The sequence below is a fragment of the Podarcis muralis genome, chromosome 16 (genome assembly GCF_964188315.1).
Source record: "Podarcis muralis chromosome 16, rPodMur119.hap1.1, whole genome shotgun sequence".
Classification (NCBI taxonomy): domain Eukaryota; kingdom Metazoa; phylum Chordata; class Lepidosauria; order Squamata; family Lacertidae; genus Podarcis; species Podarcis muralis.
Window position 1 is genome coordinate 15,998,139 of NC_135670.1, and position 13,967 is coordinate 16,012,105.

The 13,967-nt window shown below is 46.0% G+C and overlaps 2 protein-coding genes across 11 annotated transcripts; both read right to left on the bottom strand.

The window, feature by feature from the left end:
• Positions 1–225: 225 nt before the first annotated feature.
• On the bottom strand, positions 226–6,306 carry SSR2 (signal sequence receptor subunit 2). Of its 4 annotated transcripts, none has more exons than XM_028710394.2 (6): positions 6,240–6,306; positions 4,455–4,609; positions 3,291–3,389; positions 2,438–2,546; positions 2,008–2,085; positions 226–743 (listed from the first exon to the last, which is right to left on the bottom strand). In XM_028710394.2, the coding sequence occupies exons 2-6, from the start codon at positions 4,607–4,609 to the stop codon at positions 633–635; spliced, it is 552 nt and encodes a 183-aa protein (XP_028566227.2). In that variant the 5' UTR covers positions 6,240–6,306; the 3' UTR covers positions 226–632. The 4 variants fall into 4 exon arrangements, with proteins under 4 accessions (XP_028566227.2, XP_028566226.2, XP_077776193.1 ...); XM_028710393.2 differs by having other exon boundaries at positions 4,455–4,644; positions 6,240–6,300; XM_077920067.1 differs by lacking the exon at positions 6,240–6,306 and adding an exon at positions 5,960–6,127.
• A 1,639-nt stretch (positions 6,307–7,945) lies between these two features.
• On the bottom strand, positions 7,946–13,937 carry TSACC (TSSK6 activating cochaperone). 7 transcript variants are annotated; one of them, XM_077919960.1, is made up of 6 exons: positions 13,560–13,747; positions 11,115–11,198; positions 10,941–11,008; positions 9,865–9,894; positions 8,940–9,098; positions 7,946–8,508 (listed from the first exon to the last, which is right to left on the bottom strand). In XM_077919960.1, the coding sequence occupies exons 1-6, from the start codon at positions 13,631–13,633 to the stop codon at positions 8,282–8,284; spliced, it is 642 nt and encodes a 213-aa protein (XP_077776086.1). In that variant the 5' UTR covers positions 13,634–13,747; the 3' UTR covers positions 7,946–8,281. The 7 variants fall into 7 exon arrangements, with proteins under 7 accessions (XP_077776086.1, XP_077776083.1, XP_077776084.1 ...); XM_077919957.1 differs by lacking the exon at positions 11,115–11,198 and having other exon boundaries at positions 7,946–8,569; positions 10,941–11,009; positions 13,560–13,937; XM_077919958.1 differs by lacking the exon at positions 11,115–11,198 and having other exon boundaries at positions 10,937–11,009; positions 13,560–13,937.
• Positions 13,938–13,967: the final 30 nt, after the last annotated feature.

Below are 13,967 nucleotides of genomic sequence, written 5' to 3' on the forward strand. Positions count from 1 at the left end.
TTTGGACTGGGCCTGCACATATTTTACAGAACCTGACGCAGGCCAAACAGTGCCATTTGTATCTGTTCAGTGCCCCCATTTCAAAACATGATGGTGCCAATGCCTTTCCACCCATCTGGTGCCCTACAGATGTTTTGAACGACAACTCCTCCCTTCTCACTGGCACTGGCACCAGAGGTAGGAGAATGCCTGCTTTTGTGCTAAGGGAAAAGAAATCATAGCAGATTCAAAGTTTGTGTTTTATTTTCCATGATAAAAAAACACACGCGCACACCATTCTGAGGCACAACAGATTTCTCTGACAGATTATCTAATTCTTCACGCTTAGGGCTCTGATATTTCCCCTTCCTTCCAGTGCCCTCCTGTGGCCAAGAAGAGCAGATTTGACGTGGAGAAGGAAGAGGGGTGGAACCTCCGTCACTGAGGCTGGACGGATCCCTCAGCAGAATGGCTAGGAGGGCTGGCAGAAAATATGGGGCCTGTTTTAATTCACGGATGGGTTGGTTTTTCTTTTTACGGCAGCTGTTTCTTGAAGAGCAACACCCCAATTTGTTTGGAAACACTGGCTGCTCTGCTGTCGCTCCCGAGTACCCCTAGAACCGCAGAGGGGAACACAATCCACCTGGCGCAACTCAGTTCTTCTTGCTCTTGGGGGTGTCGTACTTCCTTTTGCTCGAGTACCAGAGGAGCAGAGGGATGCCGATGGAGGGGAGCGTCATGACCCCAAAGGCTGCCCAATCCAGCTTTATAAAAGAAAAGGAGGTAAAGGGAAAATGATTAGTCGTTTCAATTCAAAAAGTTCATTGTGCTAGTTCAGTGGTTTCCAAAGGGTGGGGGGAGGAAGCACCCCCTGGGAAGCAGTGGGATTACAGAGGTAAAGGGGGGGACAGCTGGAGGTGTAAATGGCTATCAGACTTTGAAAAGCTGGCATCACATGATCAAGTTCATCAACTCTGTTGAGGTCATTAAACTAAATAGTTTAAACTAGATTTTGAACAGATGTGCAACTAGCTGTTAGTAACACATCTTCCTTAGTGGGTTGTGAACACCACTACAGTGGTACCTCGGGTTACATACGCTTCAGGTTACAGACTCTGCTAACCCAGAAATAGTGCTTCAGGTTAAGAACTTTGCTTCAGGATGAGAACAGAAATCGTGCTCCGTCAGCAAGGCTGCAGCTGGAGGCCCCATTAGCTAAAGTGGTGCTTCAGGTTAAGAACAGTTTCAGGTTAAGAACGGACCTCCGGAACGAATTACGTACTTAACCTGAGGTACCACTGTATTCTGAATAATGCTTTTTATAGAGTAGAGTAGTGGACACTGGGGATTAGTTTATGGAACCAAGGGGATGGTGGCCTGAAAAAGTCTGGGAACCACTGTGCTAGTCAAAAGCAGTGACTGTGAGGCTTCTATTATAGTGTTCCAAAACACAAGCATAGTGGTAATATAACAAACACAAATAATACAGTGGTACCTCCGGTTACGAACAGGATCCGTTCCGGAGGCCCGGCAGCATCCCGAAAACTTCGTAACTGGAGGCGCCTTTCTGCACATGCGTGCAATGTGATTGAGCGCTTCTGCGCATGCGGTGAAACCCGGAAGTATATACTTCTGAAGTGTGCATGCACACGAAAGCTGATACCACTAACAAACTTAGTTGGTCTCTAGGGTGATACTGGAAGGATTTTTTTTATTTTGTTTTGACTGCGGCAGACCAACACGGCTACCTACCTGTTCTTAATGGCTGCTAGCCATAAAGGCTATGCTCTGCCACCACCGTCAGAGGCAGCAATGCTTCTGAATGGAAGCTGCTGGAAGCCACAGGAGGAGGAAGTGCCCTTGTGCTCCGGTCCTGCTTACAAGTTTCCCACTTGGGCGCCTGGTTGGCCACTGTGAGATCAGGATGTGGACTAAATGAGCCATTGGGTTGATCCATCAGGCTCTTATGTTTTTAATGCCCCCAGTGCTGTATTGGAGCAGGTTGACAGCACTGCTTTATTTACTTACAAAGTGTGGCGAAAACCTCCGGTCAAATTCTCGCTGGGCGAGGATCCCCCCTTGCCCTGGAGCGCTGGTGAAGCCCACCTGAAAAGAAAGAAAATTGAGGGGGTTTGTGTGTGTTATTATTCTTATTATATATTTATTTAACCCCACCTTTTCCCCTGAAGGGCCATGGTGCTTGCGGTCATGCGAGGTCTCCTTGTTAAACAACCACCACAAAATTCTAACCCAGGGTTTCCCAGACTTGGGTCTCTAGCTGCTTTTGGACTATAATTCCCATCACATACCCCCTCCCGAAATTTCCCAGCACAAGTCATAGGACTCAAGAAAGGCAGGGGTCAGTGGTAAGTACAAAGAATGCCTTTGTTTGTGAGCCGAGCCAAAGCCTGTGGGCCCCCGCAGACCCCAGGCTCCACCCAAGGCGCTTGCTACTTACCACCACCTGGGCCCCCTCCTGCGCCAGGTAGGTGATGGTGGCCGAGGTGAAGTTGAAGTAGCCGGCTTTCAGGGGTCTCAGGACCACCGTGTGGGACACGTTGCTGGCGCTGAGCAACAGTGGCTAAGGAAGCAGACTGTGTCGCGGGAGCAGAAAGGAAAGAGAGGGGGTTTTCGGGAGAAGAGACCAGGGGGTGGTTTGGGTCTTACTGCTCATGCGTGTAACACTGAATGCTTGCTCAGTGCTTCAAGATAAATAAGGGACAATCCCAAGGGCTTGTTGAGGCTTAAGATCTAAACCCAAACGTTTTGGGGGGCCCTGCCCCAATAGTTCCATAAACTTCTTCCCAATGTCCCTACTCTATCCTAGAAAAAGCATTATAGGCGACTCAAATTATGCAGCGGTTGCGTTCCAGTGATAACACAAGAAAGTCAAAGTTCCATCTAGCCCAAACACCTGAGTGCAATGGTGGGTGGAAATGACAAAGTCGTCGTCGTCGTCCCCCCGCAGATGCCTGCCCCCTTCTTATTTTTGTCAAATGCATAAAGCTGAATGCACACAAGTTAAAGGTGATTTAAGTTGTGAGTTACCTGCATTCAGAATAGCGGTTTGCACAACCCAGTAAGAAAGGTAACAACACAACAAAACTCAACACAGTAACATTTAACTGCACATTTATTCCAAATCCAATTAAAACTATTGAGTTTGATTAATGGGTCATTAGTCTGATCCAGCAGGCTGCTCTACTGTTCTTACGACTCTAAAGAATCTAAAAAGAGCCACTGTCACCCCTACACACACACACACACACACACACACACACCTGCCACACTCTGTGCAAAAAAAAGGATACGGTGCGATCCTGTCCCACTTGACATTGAGCATCCCAGAAACAATGCCGAAGTCTTCAGGAGGAAACGAGTCGTCCGACAACTCCACCTCTAAGGCAGCACTTCACGCCAGCAGATAAAAGGATTGGGATATCAGTATTAGGAACAAGACACCATTTGAAGGCAGGGTGTGTGGGGTGGTGGGACCCTTACCTAGATCCCTTCCAATCTGGCTTCCAACTTGAGTTTGGAACTAAAACTACCTTGATCACCCTGGCAGATGATTTGTATTGTGAGATGGAAAGGGTGTCCTGCCCTTCCCAGAGGGTAGGTCCCTGAAGTCTGGTGTGTAGGTGCCACAGCAATCCATCTTATTCCCAAATGCTATTCTTTAACACCTACATCATGGTCCAATGGCAGGAGGCACCTGGAGATAAGGGCTAGGGTGCCATCAATATGCAGCTGACAGTGGCTTAATTTTTGATTAGCCAAGTAACCTTAATGATTACCAGTATTTTAAAAAAATTGAAAGTAACTTTTTTAAAAAAGTTATAAGATGGTAGAGAAATATTGATGATGATTTAATGCATTTGTACTCAATTTTTCTCCCAAATTGGAATTCAAGACAGCTTCCAACATTAAAAAAAATGTTACAAAATACAATGTAATAAAGACAAACTAAAAACAATAATTAAAAATACAACAAAACACATTTAGAACCAGCAGTTAAAAGTACAGTTTGCCCTGATAGCAGCCCAGTGGTCAGCATTGTCTGTGCCTTAGTTTCCAAAGGTCCGACTGAACAGGAAGGTCTTTAGCCTTTAGCCTGCCGGCCAAAGGATAACAAAAAGGAAACCAGTCTAACCTTTCTTGAGATGGAATTACACAATCTGGGAGCAGCCACACAGAAGCCTCTCTCTTGGGTCACCACCAGCCATGCACCTGACATTGAAGGTGCACTCCCAAGGTTCATATAGGGAGATGGCCTGGGCCAAAGCCCTAGAGGGCTTTATAGGTTATAACCCTGGAAACAGACTAGTAGTCAGTGACAAGACAATAACTTGCTTCCTGCAACCCGCTCCAGTCTGCAGTCTGGTCACAGCATTCTGCACCAGCTGCAGCTTTTCAAAGGCATCTCCATGGAAAGAGCATTAAGATACCATCAGCCTTTCCTAAGAGGGATTTACCTAGAGCCAACATTGTAGATGTTGTACTGCAAAGTGAGATCCCGGCCCTCGACGGCATATCTGTTCAATAGGGACTTGGAGGCCAAGAGCCTGGCCCCTTCCTCACAGTAGACTGAGGAGGTGGCAACCAGCACGGCAAGAATCAACAGCTTCATCTGGAATGGAGAAGAGGATGGATTTGTAGTTGCACCTGAAGAAGAATATCATTTGGTAGAGAAAAAGTGAATCTGTTAAAATGTGAGGTAGGGAAACAGTATCAGCACAGCAATTAAATGTGTGTTTATTTTAAAAAACCTGCTGCCAAATTAATCAAATTGAAATTTTGTTTTAATCGGTTAGCCTAACTGATTCACCAATTAAAACACTGCCATCTTACTAAACAGAGATTAGAACCCCTACTTTGCCTCTAAACAAATATGGTTTTGGGATGGCTAAAGAGTGTATAGCCCTAATCCATGATAAATGATCTTTGAGCATCCATGCTCAAACATGAATGAAATGTGGCCATGCCCCCAAAGTGAAACAGGTGACTTAAAATAAATCGGTAAAAATACAATTAAGAACCATACAAAATCTTAGCACAGTGAATTACAATTGCTACAACAGGCAGAAAGCTGATTTACGTGGTTTGCCACGACCCTTGGCAATTTTAATCTGGCCCATGGGAGGAAATGTTTGGAAACTGCTGAGCCACAGAAGAGAATGCTGGGCAAAGTGAATTTTATTTATTAACTTTGTCCATATAATGCTGCTTCTGTAATCCAACACCACAGGCTTATCCTATAGTTGAGATCCCCTCAACTGAATGCCAAATACCCTGATTTTTTTCTCTCCTGTAATCCTGTTCTCTTTTTTTTCTGTCAGGACCCTTCCCCAATTGCTCAGAAATTGCCCCATAATAAGATTCCATCAACAGTGAGTGTGATGTAGTGATTAGAGCATCAGTCTGAGACAGACCAGGGTTCAAATACCCTCTTGGCCATCATGAAGTTGACCTTGGGCCAGTCAACATCCCTCTCAGCCTAGCCTACCGCACAGGATTGTTGTGGAGATTAAATTAGGAGAGAGATAACGGTGTGCGCCACCTTGAACACCACAGAGCAAAAGGTGGGATAAAAACGCAATAAACAGTAGTAGTAATAGCAGTAGTTCATCTCGCCAAGTGGTCATTCTGACTGCCAGCAGCTCTCCAGAATCTCAGTCCATGAAGAGAGACAATATTGTGTAGCAGAGTGTTCGACCCGAGAGAGACCAGAGTTCGAATCCCCACTCGGCCAGGAAGCTCACTAAGGGGATGACTCTGAGCTTAGTCCCTGCCTCTCAGCCTAACCGACCTAACACGGTTGTGGTGGGGATTAAATATGGACTAGGATTTAGGAGACCAGGGTTCAAAACCTCCACTTGGCCATAAAACTGCTTGCGGGGGGGGGGCTCACTGTCCTCTCAGCCTAACCAACCTCAAAGGGTTGTTGGGGGGATAAAACGGGGGGGGGGGGCGGACCCACGTGCACCACCTCGAGCTTCCTGGAGGAAAGAAGATGGGACACAACTGCTGTCAATGAATGAATAAAACTTTCTCTGCCAAGCCTCCTTGCACCCAGCACCCAGTTCCAATCGCCCTCCTTTTTCCCTGGCAGAATAGACCCCCCTCCTCCCATCAACCTGCATTTCCCCAACTAGAAACCCCTTTCCTCCTTTTCTCATCCAAAGCTGTCCTCCAATCAGACCCCCAAACCCGGTTTTGCCTGCCAAGACCACCTGCCCTCCCCCTCTGCGCTCGCCCACCTCGGCTCCTGCAGCTGCCAGCAGAACGGAAGGGAGAGTCAGCACTCCCCGCGGCCGGAACCCCGCCTCTCTCTTTCGCGCGCGCGCGCATTACGTACCTTCCTCGCGTTGCCGCTGAGCTCGCTGGGAAATGTAGTCCTCAGCCCTGCTTAAGAACCTATGTGGAGACAAGCTGGAGGATGCCAGTGGCCCATTTGGTTCTGCATCCTGTTCTCCCAGGTGAACCAGAGAGGTTCCCACAGGAAGGTCCCGAGCACAACGGCAAACCTCCTCTCTTGTGGCTGCTAGAGACCGGCACCTGATCCTGCATTTACCACCTGCTCTCAGGTTATTTTGGTGCATAGCTGTCAACTTTCAGATTTGAAAATAAGGGATCAGCAGCCTCGAAAATAAGGGATCAGCAGCCTCACCTGTCCCGGGGACAGTCTATGGAAACGGTGCTTAATAAGGGAATTTCCAGCAAAAAAGGGAAGGTTGACAGCTATGTTTTGGTGTTAGAATATGCAAAAAACAGGAAAGATCATTAGGAGAGCCCTGCTAGATCAGAACAGTGGCCCATAGAGTCCTTGCATAGTTTTATAAGCTTCTATCATGCCACCTGTTTCTTTCCTTTTCCCTAAACTAGCCATTCCCAAATGCTGCAATCTTTCCTCCATCCTTCTTGTGACCCTATTCTGAACCTTTTCCAAGTCTACAATATCCATTTTGAGAGGAGGTGACCAGAACAGTATTCCAAATGTGGTCTTAGATATGTATAACAACATTTTGATAGTGGCAATTTTATTTTCAATTCCTCTAATGATCCCTAGCATGGAATTTTCCTTTTTCATGCATTCTACACTCTGGGTTGACATTTTCATTGAGCTATCCATTAAGGCTCCAAGGTGTTACTCCTTTCTGCCACCACCAGTTCAGCCCCCATGAGAAATTAATATTTTTTTGCCCCCACATGCATCACTACACACTTGTTTACATTGCATTGAATTTGCCATTTTCCTTCCCATTCACTCAGTTTAGAGAAGTCCTTTCGGTGCTCTTTGCAATCTTTTTAACAACACTAAAAAAATCTAGTATCATCAGCAAACTTTGCCACTTCACTACTAAGTCCTAACTCTAGATTGTTTATGAACAAGTTAAAAAACACAGGACTCAATACCAATCCTTGGGGGGGGGGACTCCACTTTTTACCTCTCTTCGTTTCGAGAACTGTTCATTTGGACAGTTAACTATCCAACTGGTCACTGTAACTATTTTGTGTTCAGATAAATCACCAGTTCCTCTGCCTATTTTGCATTTCATTGCTCACTGAACTCATTTTTCCACACCCACCCAGTATGATGTATGACAACCAATTCAAGATTTCACACCGTGCATCTGATTGGCAGCACTGGCAAAGCCCTGTGGAAAACTTCACCCACAGCACTTTGCAAATGGGCAAAAAAGGGGTTGCCTGATGTCACTGTGACATCAGGTGATGGACAGGTGGCTTGCCCCACCTACCTGTCAAATTTGGCCTGCAGGAGGTGGGGCAGATAGCCAGTTCCCCAACCCTGCTTTAACCCAAAGAACACCCTCATTCCTAGCTGCCACTTTTTATTTAGCGCAAAATGTTTTTGTTTTTTAAAATTCCATTAGGCAAGCAGGCTGGCCTGGCTTGTCTTACTCATCATGAACCTTTCCTGAAAAGATCACACTGCAGAACCATGTTTATAACAACCATGTTTATTTCAAATCACTGTCTCTTCCCACACCACATAATACTGCCAGCCAGCGCAGAAAAAGAAATCAAATTTTACAAGCATTGCTAGTCTACGGAAATCGTATATTGTCGCAGTGTGTGGTAGGAATAGGTACACAGTTGCTCTAGGGTAGCTTTTACCTACCTGACAGCCCTCCAGATGTGTTTGACCACAATGCCCATCCACCCCAGCCAACGTGATGGGAATTGTCACCCAAAATATCTGGAGGACATGAGGTTTGCTACCGTGGCTCTAGGGAGACTGAGAGCTTTGAGTTAGACAGGAGGGCACGTGCCAAGGCTGCTAGCTGGTGGGGTTGGGAGAGGAGGCAGAGCTCTTCGTGGTGCGTTGATCTGACTGCCCCAGGCGCTCCTGGTTTTGCTTTTCCTGCCTGGCGAGGAGGATGTTCATGGACTCTCGCATGTCTTCGAGGAGGGAGAGCTGTGCCTGTGCGATCTGCGTCTGTGTCTGGATGTTGTTGTGCATGCACTCCAGCAGGCCAAAACACTCCTGGGGCTGATGTTCAGGGGCTGGGGAGAGAGAGGAGGAGGGAAGGGAACAGGCAGAGGTTGGCTGAATCATCCACATTTTCTGTAAAGAGAGGGAGCCAAGGTGTTTGGTTTCCAAGGTTAGACTGTATTTGGAAAAGACAACCTGTGTAGCGCTCCTATATTTTGTAAACTTGCTTATGTTTTTGTTTGTTTGTACTTTTGATTCCATTTTAATAAAAACTTAAAAAGCGGGGGATAGGGAACAAGATAAAGAACCCTAGAGGGGAAGGGAGGGATCAGTGAGTCACTCAAAGCAGACGAAGCAGGCATACAAATATTATATGCATCTCTACATATAAAGATGTGTATGCAATGTTTGCACAAATTGGTGTCCACTTTTTTGGCCATGGGGCTACTCTAAGATGATGGCCCACATGCATATAAAGCATGAGAGGGTTCCCCTAACTTACAGAAATGTCTCTTTCCCTTCCCGATCCGAGCTGTCTGGCTATATGGCAGGGCTGGGCTGGGCCTCCACTGAGTTGACGGGAGTTCCAGGAAACTGGGGGAGGGCTTGGCCGGACACAGAGGCTTAAAAGAAGGAGGTGGAGGACCATCAAAGTCTTCTCCTGTTGAGAGAGAAAGAGTGGGTCAGGTTGCACGGCCAAGATCTCTAGAATCCTGGGATCAACTCTCACATCGTTAAAAGTCATCTTAGTTTATTAATCGTATGAGTTGGGTTAGTCGCTGAAATTTGATTAAGCGATTAAATTTGCAGGCATTTGCATTTGGATATAAAAATTGTTTTGTGCAAGAAGCGTAATTTATTATGAGTAGCGGGCATTATCTTGGAAAATACATTCCCTCCTGTGTTAGGGAAAACAGGGAAAGTACTTAAGATGCTGATATCACAGACAGAAAGAGGAACTGAATGGGTGGCAGCTGATTTCAGCATCAACTTTCAGACAGGCCTTTGGCTGATTGTCTTTGTCGTTTTAAATGAGTTTGAGGGAGGGTGGGGGTTGTTCTTTGGTTTTGTTGTTTTTAATATGTACTTTGGTTTTATTCTGTATATTTATGCTGTGAAACGCCCTGAGATCTTCACATGAAGGACAGTATTTAGATATAATAAATTAATAATAACTTTTAAACTGCTCCTGCTGCTGTACCATTACCAATAAAAGCAGCAGATTGCAACAAGAGAGCAATTGCTTTTATCTGTGTACCAGGAAAAGCTTCACTGTTAATCCTTGCATCTCAAACTGCTGTTAAAAGATGCAGCAATAAGTGGTTGACTGAAAAAACCCAAATCACTGGAAACCTAGATGAAAGTGACTGAGTTTGGCTGGGTCACACACACACCCCCGGCAAAGATATCTAAATAAAAACACTTACGTGGGACTTGTGAAGATCTTCTTGGTGTACCTGAAAAATATAAAATTATAGTTATTATGGATCTTTTTGGGGGTGAATGGGTTGCTCTTTTTATTTAGTACATATTCATTTTATTCCTCTGTAAATATAGAGTCCATACTTTTGCTGTCTCTTTCGTCTAGGGAGAAAAGTTGCTAAGTACTTTTATCTGACCCTCCAAACTCAGCTCTGGGACTTTTAATAAATCTGCAGAACTTATTCTACCTCCACCTCATTAGCTTTCTCTATGGCTTGTTGTGGCCACCATTGCCTCGGGTGTAGCCACCACGTTTTTCTCACCATAAGGCACATAAGAATGCAGGGAATTTAGGACTGGTGCCATGGCTGCCAACACAACTTAAGAGGTACATGGTATAAGTGACATCCATAAGATACTAAAGGGTCTCAAACTGAGACTGTAGAGGGGCCATGCAGCTCACTTCTGGCACCAATGTTGCAGCTTGCCACAGGAGGGAACTTTGGGCTGCTCTTTCCTGGGCTGTAGCATCACCTCCCCTGCTGATGGTCAGGAAGTGGTACTTAGGGTTCCCATTTCCCCAAAAGCATGGCAGCCCTAGTGGTACTGCAGTTACCCAAACAGCAAGTGCTAATACAGGGTTGCCAAGTCTCTTTACCCCAGTGTGTGCGTGTGTGTACATGTACTTGTGTGTAGAGCACAAAGACTGAGGGGTGCAGCTGGGGGTATTGCACACGGAGGTATTGCAGCACATTGCTTGATGCCGCACATTGGGCAATGTTGGCCCCCTTAAGAGCGTAGGCAAGTTGGTGCCTCTGACTGTGATAATATATCTTGCTCACTTGGGTGAAAGAGAGGGGTGTTTTTACGGACCTCTAACTTTTGTGTGGTTGTACGAAAGATAAGAGTCACAGTAGATGCCCTGCCTGCTTTTTGGCTTCTGGCCTTGCCCACCGGGGATATGTGACTCCCACAAGTTTATCCAGTAGGGAATGTGGCCCCCGGGCTGGAAAAAAAATCCCTATCCCTGGTTTAAAACGTTAGCTGGAGAAGGGGAAAGTCTGATGTGGGTCTAACCTACTTTTCCGATGCTGCTTCTCATCCTGGGGGTTGACATCTGGCTCCATCCGAACGGGACTGGAACTCTTACCTGAAACAGGAAGAGAGGAAGAAAATAGTTATTTGTATCACAAGCAAGAGTTTCCAGGTTGGGGAGGGTTAAAGAAAAGGAGGTCCAAGACTGGAAAGCAACTCCCCTTTCATATGGACTGGAGGGAGAGCCTTATGTTTCTTATTTAAGGCCAAGATGGTCTTCCGGTGTCTTTCTGGTTTCATACTGCTGCGGTTGGAAAAAAATGATAGATTAGAGCATACTCAACAGGGTGCACTCGCTTTCCTGGGCTGGCAGCCACTTCAAACCTCAGAAGACAAACCCTAGGTAGGCCTTTTGAGCTTGTCACAACAAGTCCCGCTGCATCCTGGCGAAAGGGGACACCTCCTCCTCCTCAGTCAGAGGGGCCTTCTTGGTGGCTGCTCCCAGGCTTTGGAACTCCCTCCCTAAAGAAGCCAGACTCCCTCTCTCCTTGCTGTCCTTCTGCCTGCAGGTGAAGTATTTTACTGTATTCCGAAAGGCTTTGGGAAACGGACTATTTTTTAAAGGAAATTGCTTTTGATAGGGCGGTGCTGTTTTTATGATCTGTGTTTTAATCAGTTGGTTTCTTGTATTGTTGTAATTCTATTAGAGTTTAATTACTTTATAAAGATAATAATATCAATAATAACAACAATCAGTGACTGTCCCTCATTGTGCTCTGTTTTTACATTCTGGGCAAGACTGGGAATGTGTTTGTGAGGAGTTGCAAACTCTACCAACTGCTGACCAGCCACTCTTCCTCTTCTCCCAGGTATAAAAAGATGGAGAAGTCCAATACAGCACCTTGGCTAAATGCAAAGCTGGGTGGTAGGTGTGCATCGGCACTGCACAAAACATTGCATGGGTGACCATGGGAGAACATCATCCCTGGGGTGATCTTGGGCCAGTCACTCACTGCCTCTCGGCCCAACCTACCTCATGGGGTTGTTGTGGGCATTAAATGAGGAGTGGGAGAACCATGTACACCACTTTGAGCTCCTTAGAGAAAAAGGTGGGATATAAATGCGATAAACAAATAAATAAAGTTACTGTTAAACCAGGTTCATCCTTTTTGATTTTCTTTTCAGACAAGCAAAAACGCAAGAATAATAGAATTGGAAGGGACCAAAAGGGCCATCTAGTTCAGCCCCCAGCAGTGTAGGAAGGGGAGGATCTTTTTAATTATGAGAAAGTGGCTATGCAAGAGGCACAGCCCACACTCTAAACTGGGGAGGTTGGATTCCTACACACACACACACACACACACACACACACACACACACCGTCAGACCCATGAGGCCTCTTCTCTCCCTCTCTCAGTCAATTGCTTTCTGGGGTGAATTGCTCATCTTGTCACTCTCCCAACTGGAGGTGAATCTGAGAAAGTGCTCTCTCTGTGTACACATACAGGTAGCAAGATTGAGAAGCAAGTTCTCGTCACAAAACGGATTGCAACTGTTCCTGCATTATGTGCCTTAGATCAATCGGCAAATAGCATGTGACAAGAGATGACATGGGGATGACATGATATTCAGATGAAGTGCAGTATATAAATTTAATAAAATAAAATATATGGCATGTACAGCACCTCCCAAAGGTGCCTGCATTTAGCAATGAATGCACATTATCATGCAGTATGTGCACAAGCCATACTTGATACATTGAAGGAGGAGTGTGGCTATTAGACTTTTCACTTTGTTTTCACTTATAACCACTGTGTGGCTGTACTAGGATTTGTAAGATTAGGTATCATCCATATGTTCAATAAAACAAATGTGGTTCATTCTTTTTGCTCTATAAGGGACAGTTTCAAATATATTTTGCAGTCTATTGTGTGTGCACGTTGTGTGTGTGTGTGTGTATTGCTTAATTTTAATAACAGGGTGTGTGAAAATATTCAAATAACTTTTAACCTGGCACTTACATAATTTCCAATTTATGCACTGTTATTAGGGATTAATTTTGATTTTATTTATTTTGGCCGTGCATCCTGTCTCTGCTACAAACTCACCAGGTATCCTAACCATAACATTCTCAGCCTTAAATCTTTTTATAGAGTGCCTGCAACTGGCCCCATGCTGCATGTAAAACTTGTTACTAAGAATCTGAAACTGAGTTTGCTTATTTCTTTCTCCCATTTGATTTATTTTCCTTTTGTGTAGTCTATTTTAAAAACGGACCTTATTTGTATTGTTCTCTGTAATGATGTTTTCTCAGCTGAAAAGTGGCCTAATTTTCTTTTTCTTTAAATAAAATGATCCAGGGGATGCAGCAAAATCCAACCCTATAACCCGTCTCCCAGGATATCTCACCCTGGAGAAAGCTCAATATCTAACTAGCTGCACTTTGGCAGCTCAAAGGGCATCTTCGTCAGGGAAAAATACTACAGCTCCCATCATGCTCAGCGGTGAGGATGGGCGAGGGTTGGCTTGGGAGTGAATGGGGCCCGGATTGAAACTTCAACTCCCATGATGCTCCTCCGACCAGAACTTAAAACGAGACCACAAATCCCATCATGCCTAGGCTCAGGACTCCGGAGTTCCTTTTTGTGGTTTCCCCAAAACTCGCCTCTGGGGTGCGACTGGTCGGGGTCGGAGCGCGGCAAGTGCTGCAGCGACCGCCGGTGTGAAGACTCCATCCATCTAACCGCTGACTGGAGCCCGTGCGCGTGCGCACTTCCGCCTCCCTCAGAACTGTGCGCAGGCGTAGTTGGCGTCCTGCAGCTTTCGTTATGCGCAGGCGCGTCCAGCGGAGGCGGAGTGAATAAGGTGGGAAGACGACGCGCAAGCGCATTGCTTTTTCCGTTTTGTAGAGAAGCGCCGCACGCGCTACGCGAAGGGCGGGGCGGGGGGGGGGAGAGCGTGAGTAGTCCGTTGTCCTATCAACCGATCTTGGTGGAAGAGCGGTGGGCGGGGCCATGGTGACAGAGCCCGCTTCCTCATTGGTGGAGGCTGAGGCGCCTCCGACCCTGATTGG

What these genes read in the sequence shown, in the direction of transcription:
- TSACC (XM_077919957.1), bottom strand. Translation starts at nt 13,910, where the DNA reads ATGGCCCCGCCCACCGCTCTTCCACCAAGATCGGTTGATAGGACAACG. An exon ending in TGAGAAGCAGCATCGGAAAA is followed by an intron (nt 9,895 to 10,940) that starts GTAGGTTAGACC and finishes TATATTTTTCAG; the next exon opens with GTACACCAAGAAGATCTTCA. An exon ending in AAGATCTTCACAAGTCCCAC is followed by an intron (nt 9,099 to 9,864) that starts GTAAGTGTTTTT and finishes CTCTCTCAACAG; the next exon opens with GAGAAGACTTTGATGGTCCT.
- SSR2 (XM_077920067.1), bottom strand. Translation starts at nt 6,112, where the DNA reads ATGGGAGGAGGGGGGTCTATTCTGCCAGGGAAAAAGGAGGGCGATTGG. An exon ending in AGGAGGGGGCCCAGGTGGTG is followed by an intron (nt 2,086 to 2,437) that starts GTAAGTAGCAAG and finishes CTTTCTTTTCAG; the next exon opens with GTGGGCTTCACCAGCGCTCC. An exon ending in GGAGGTTTTCGCCACACTTT is followed by an intron (nt 744 to 2,007) that starts GTAAGTAAATAA and finishes TCTTTTATAAAG; the next exon opens with CTGGATTGGGCAGCCTTTGG.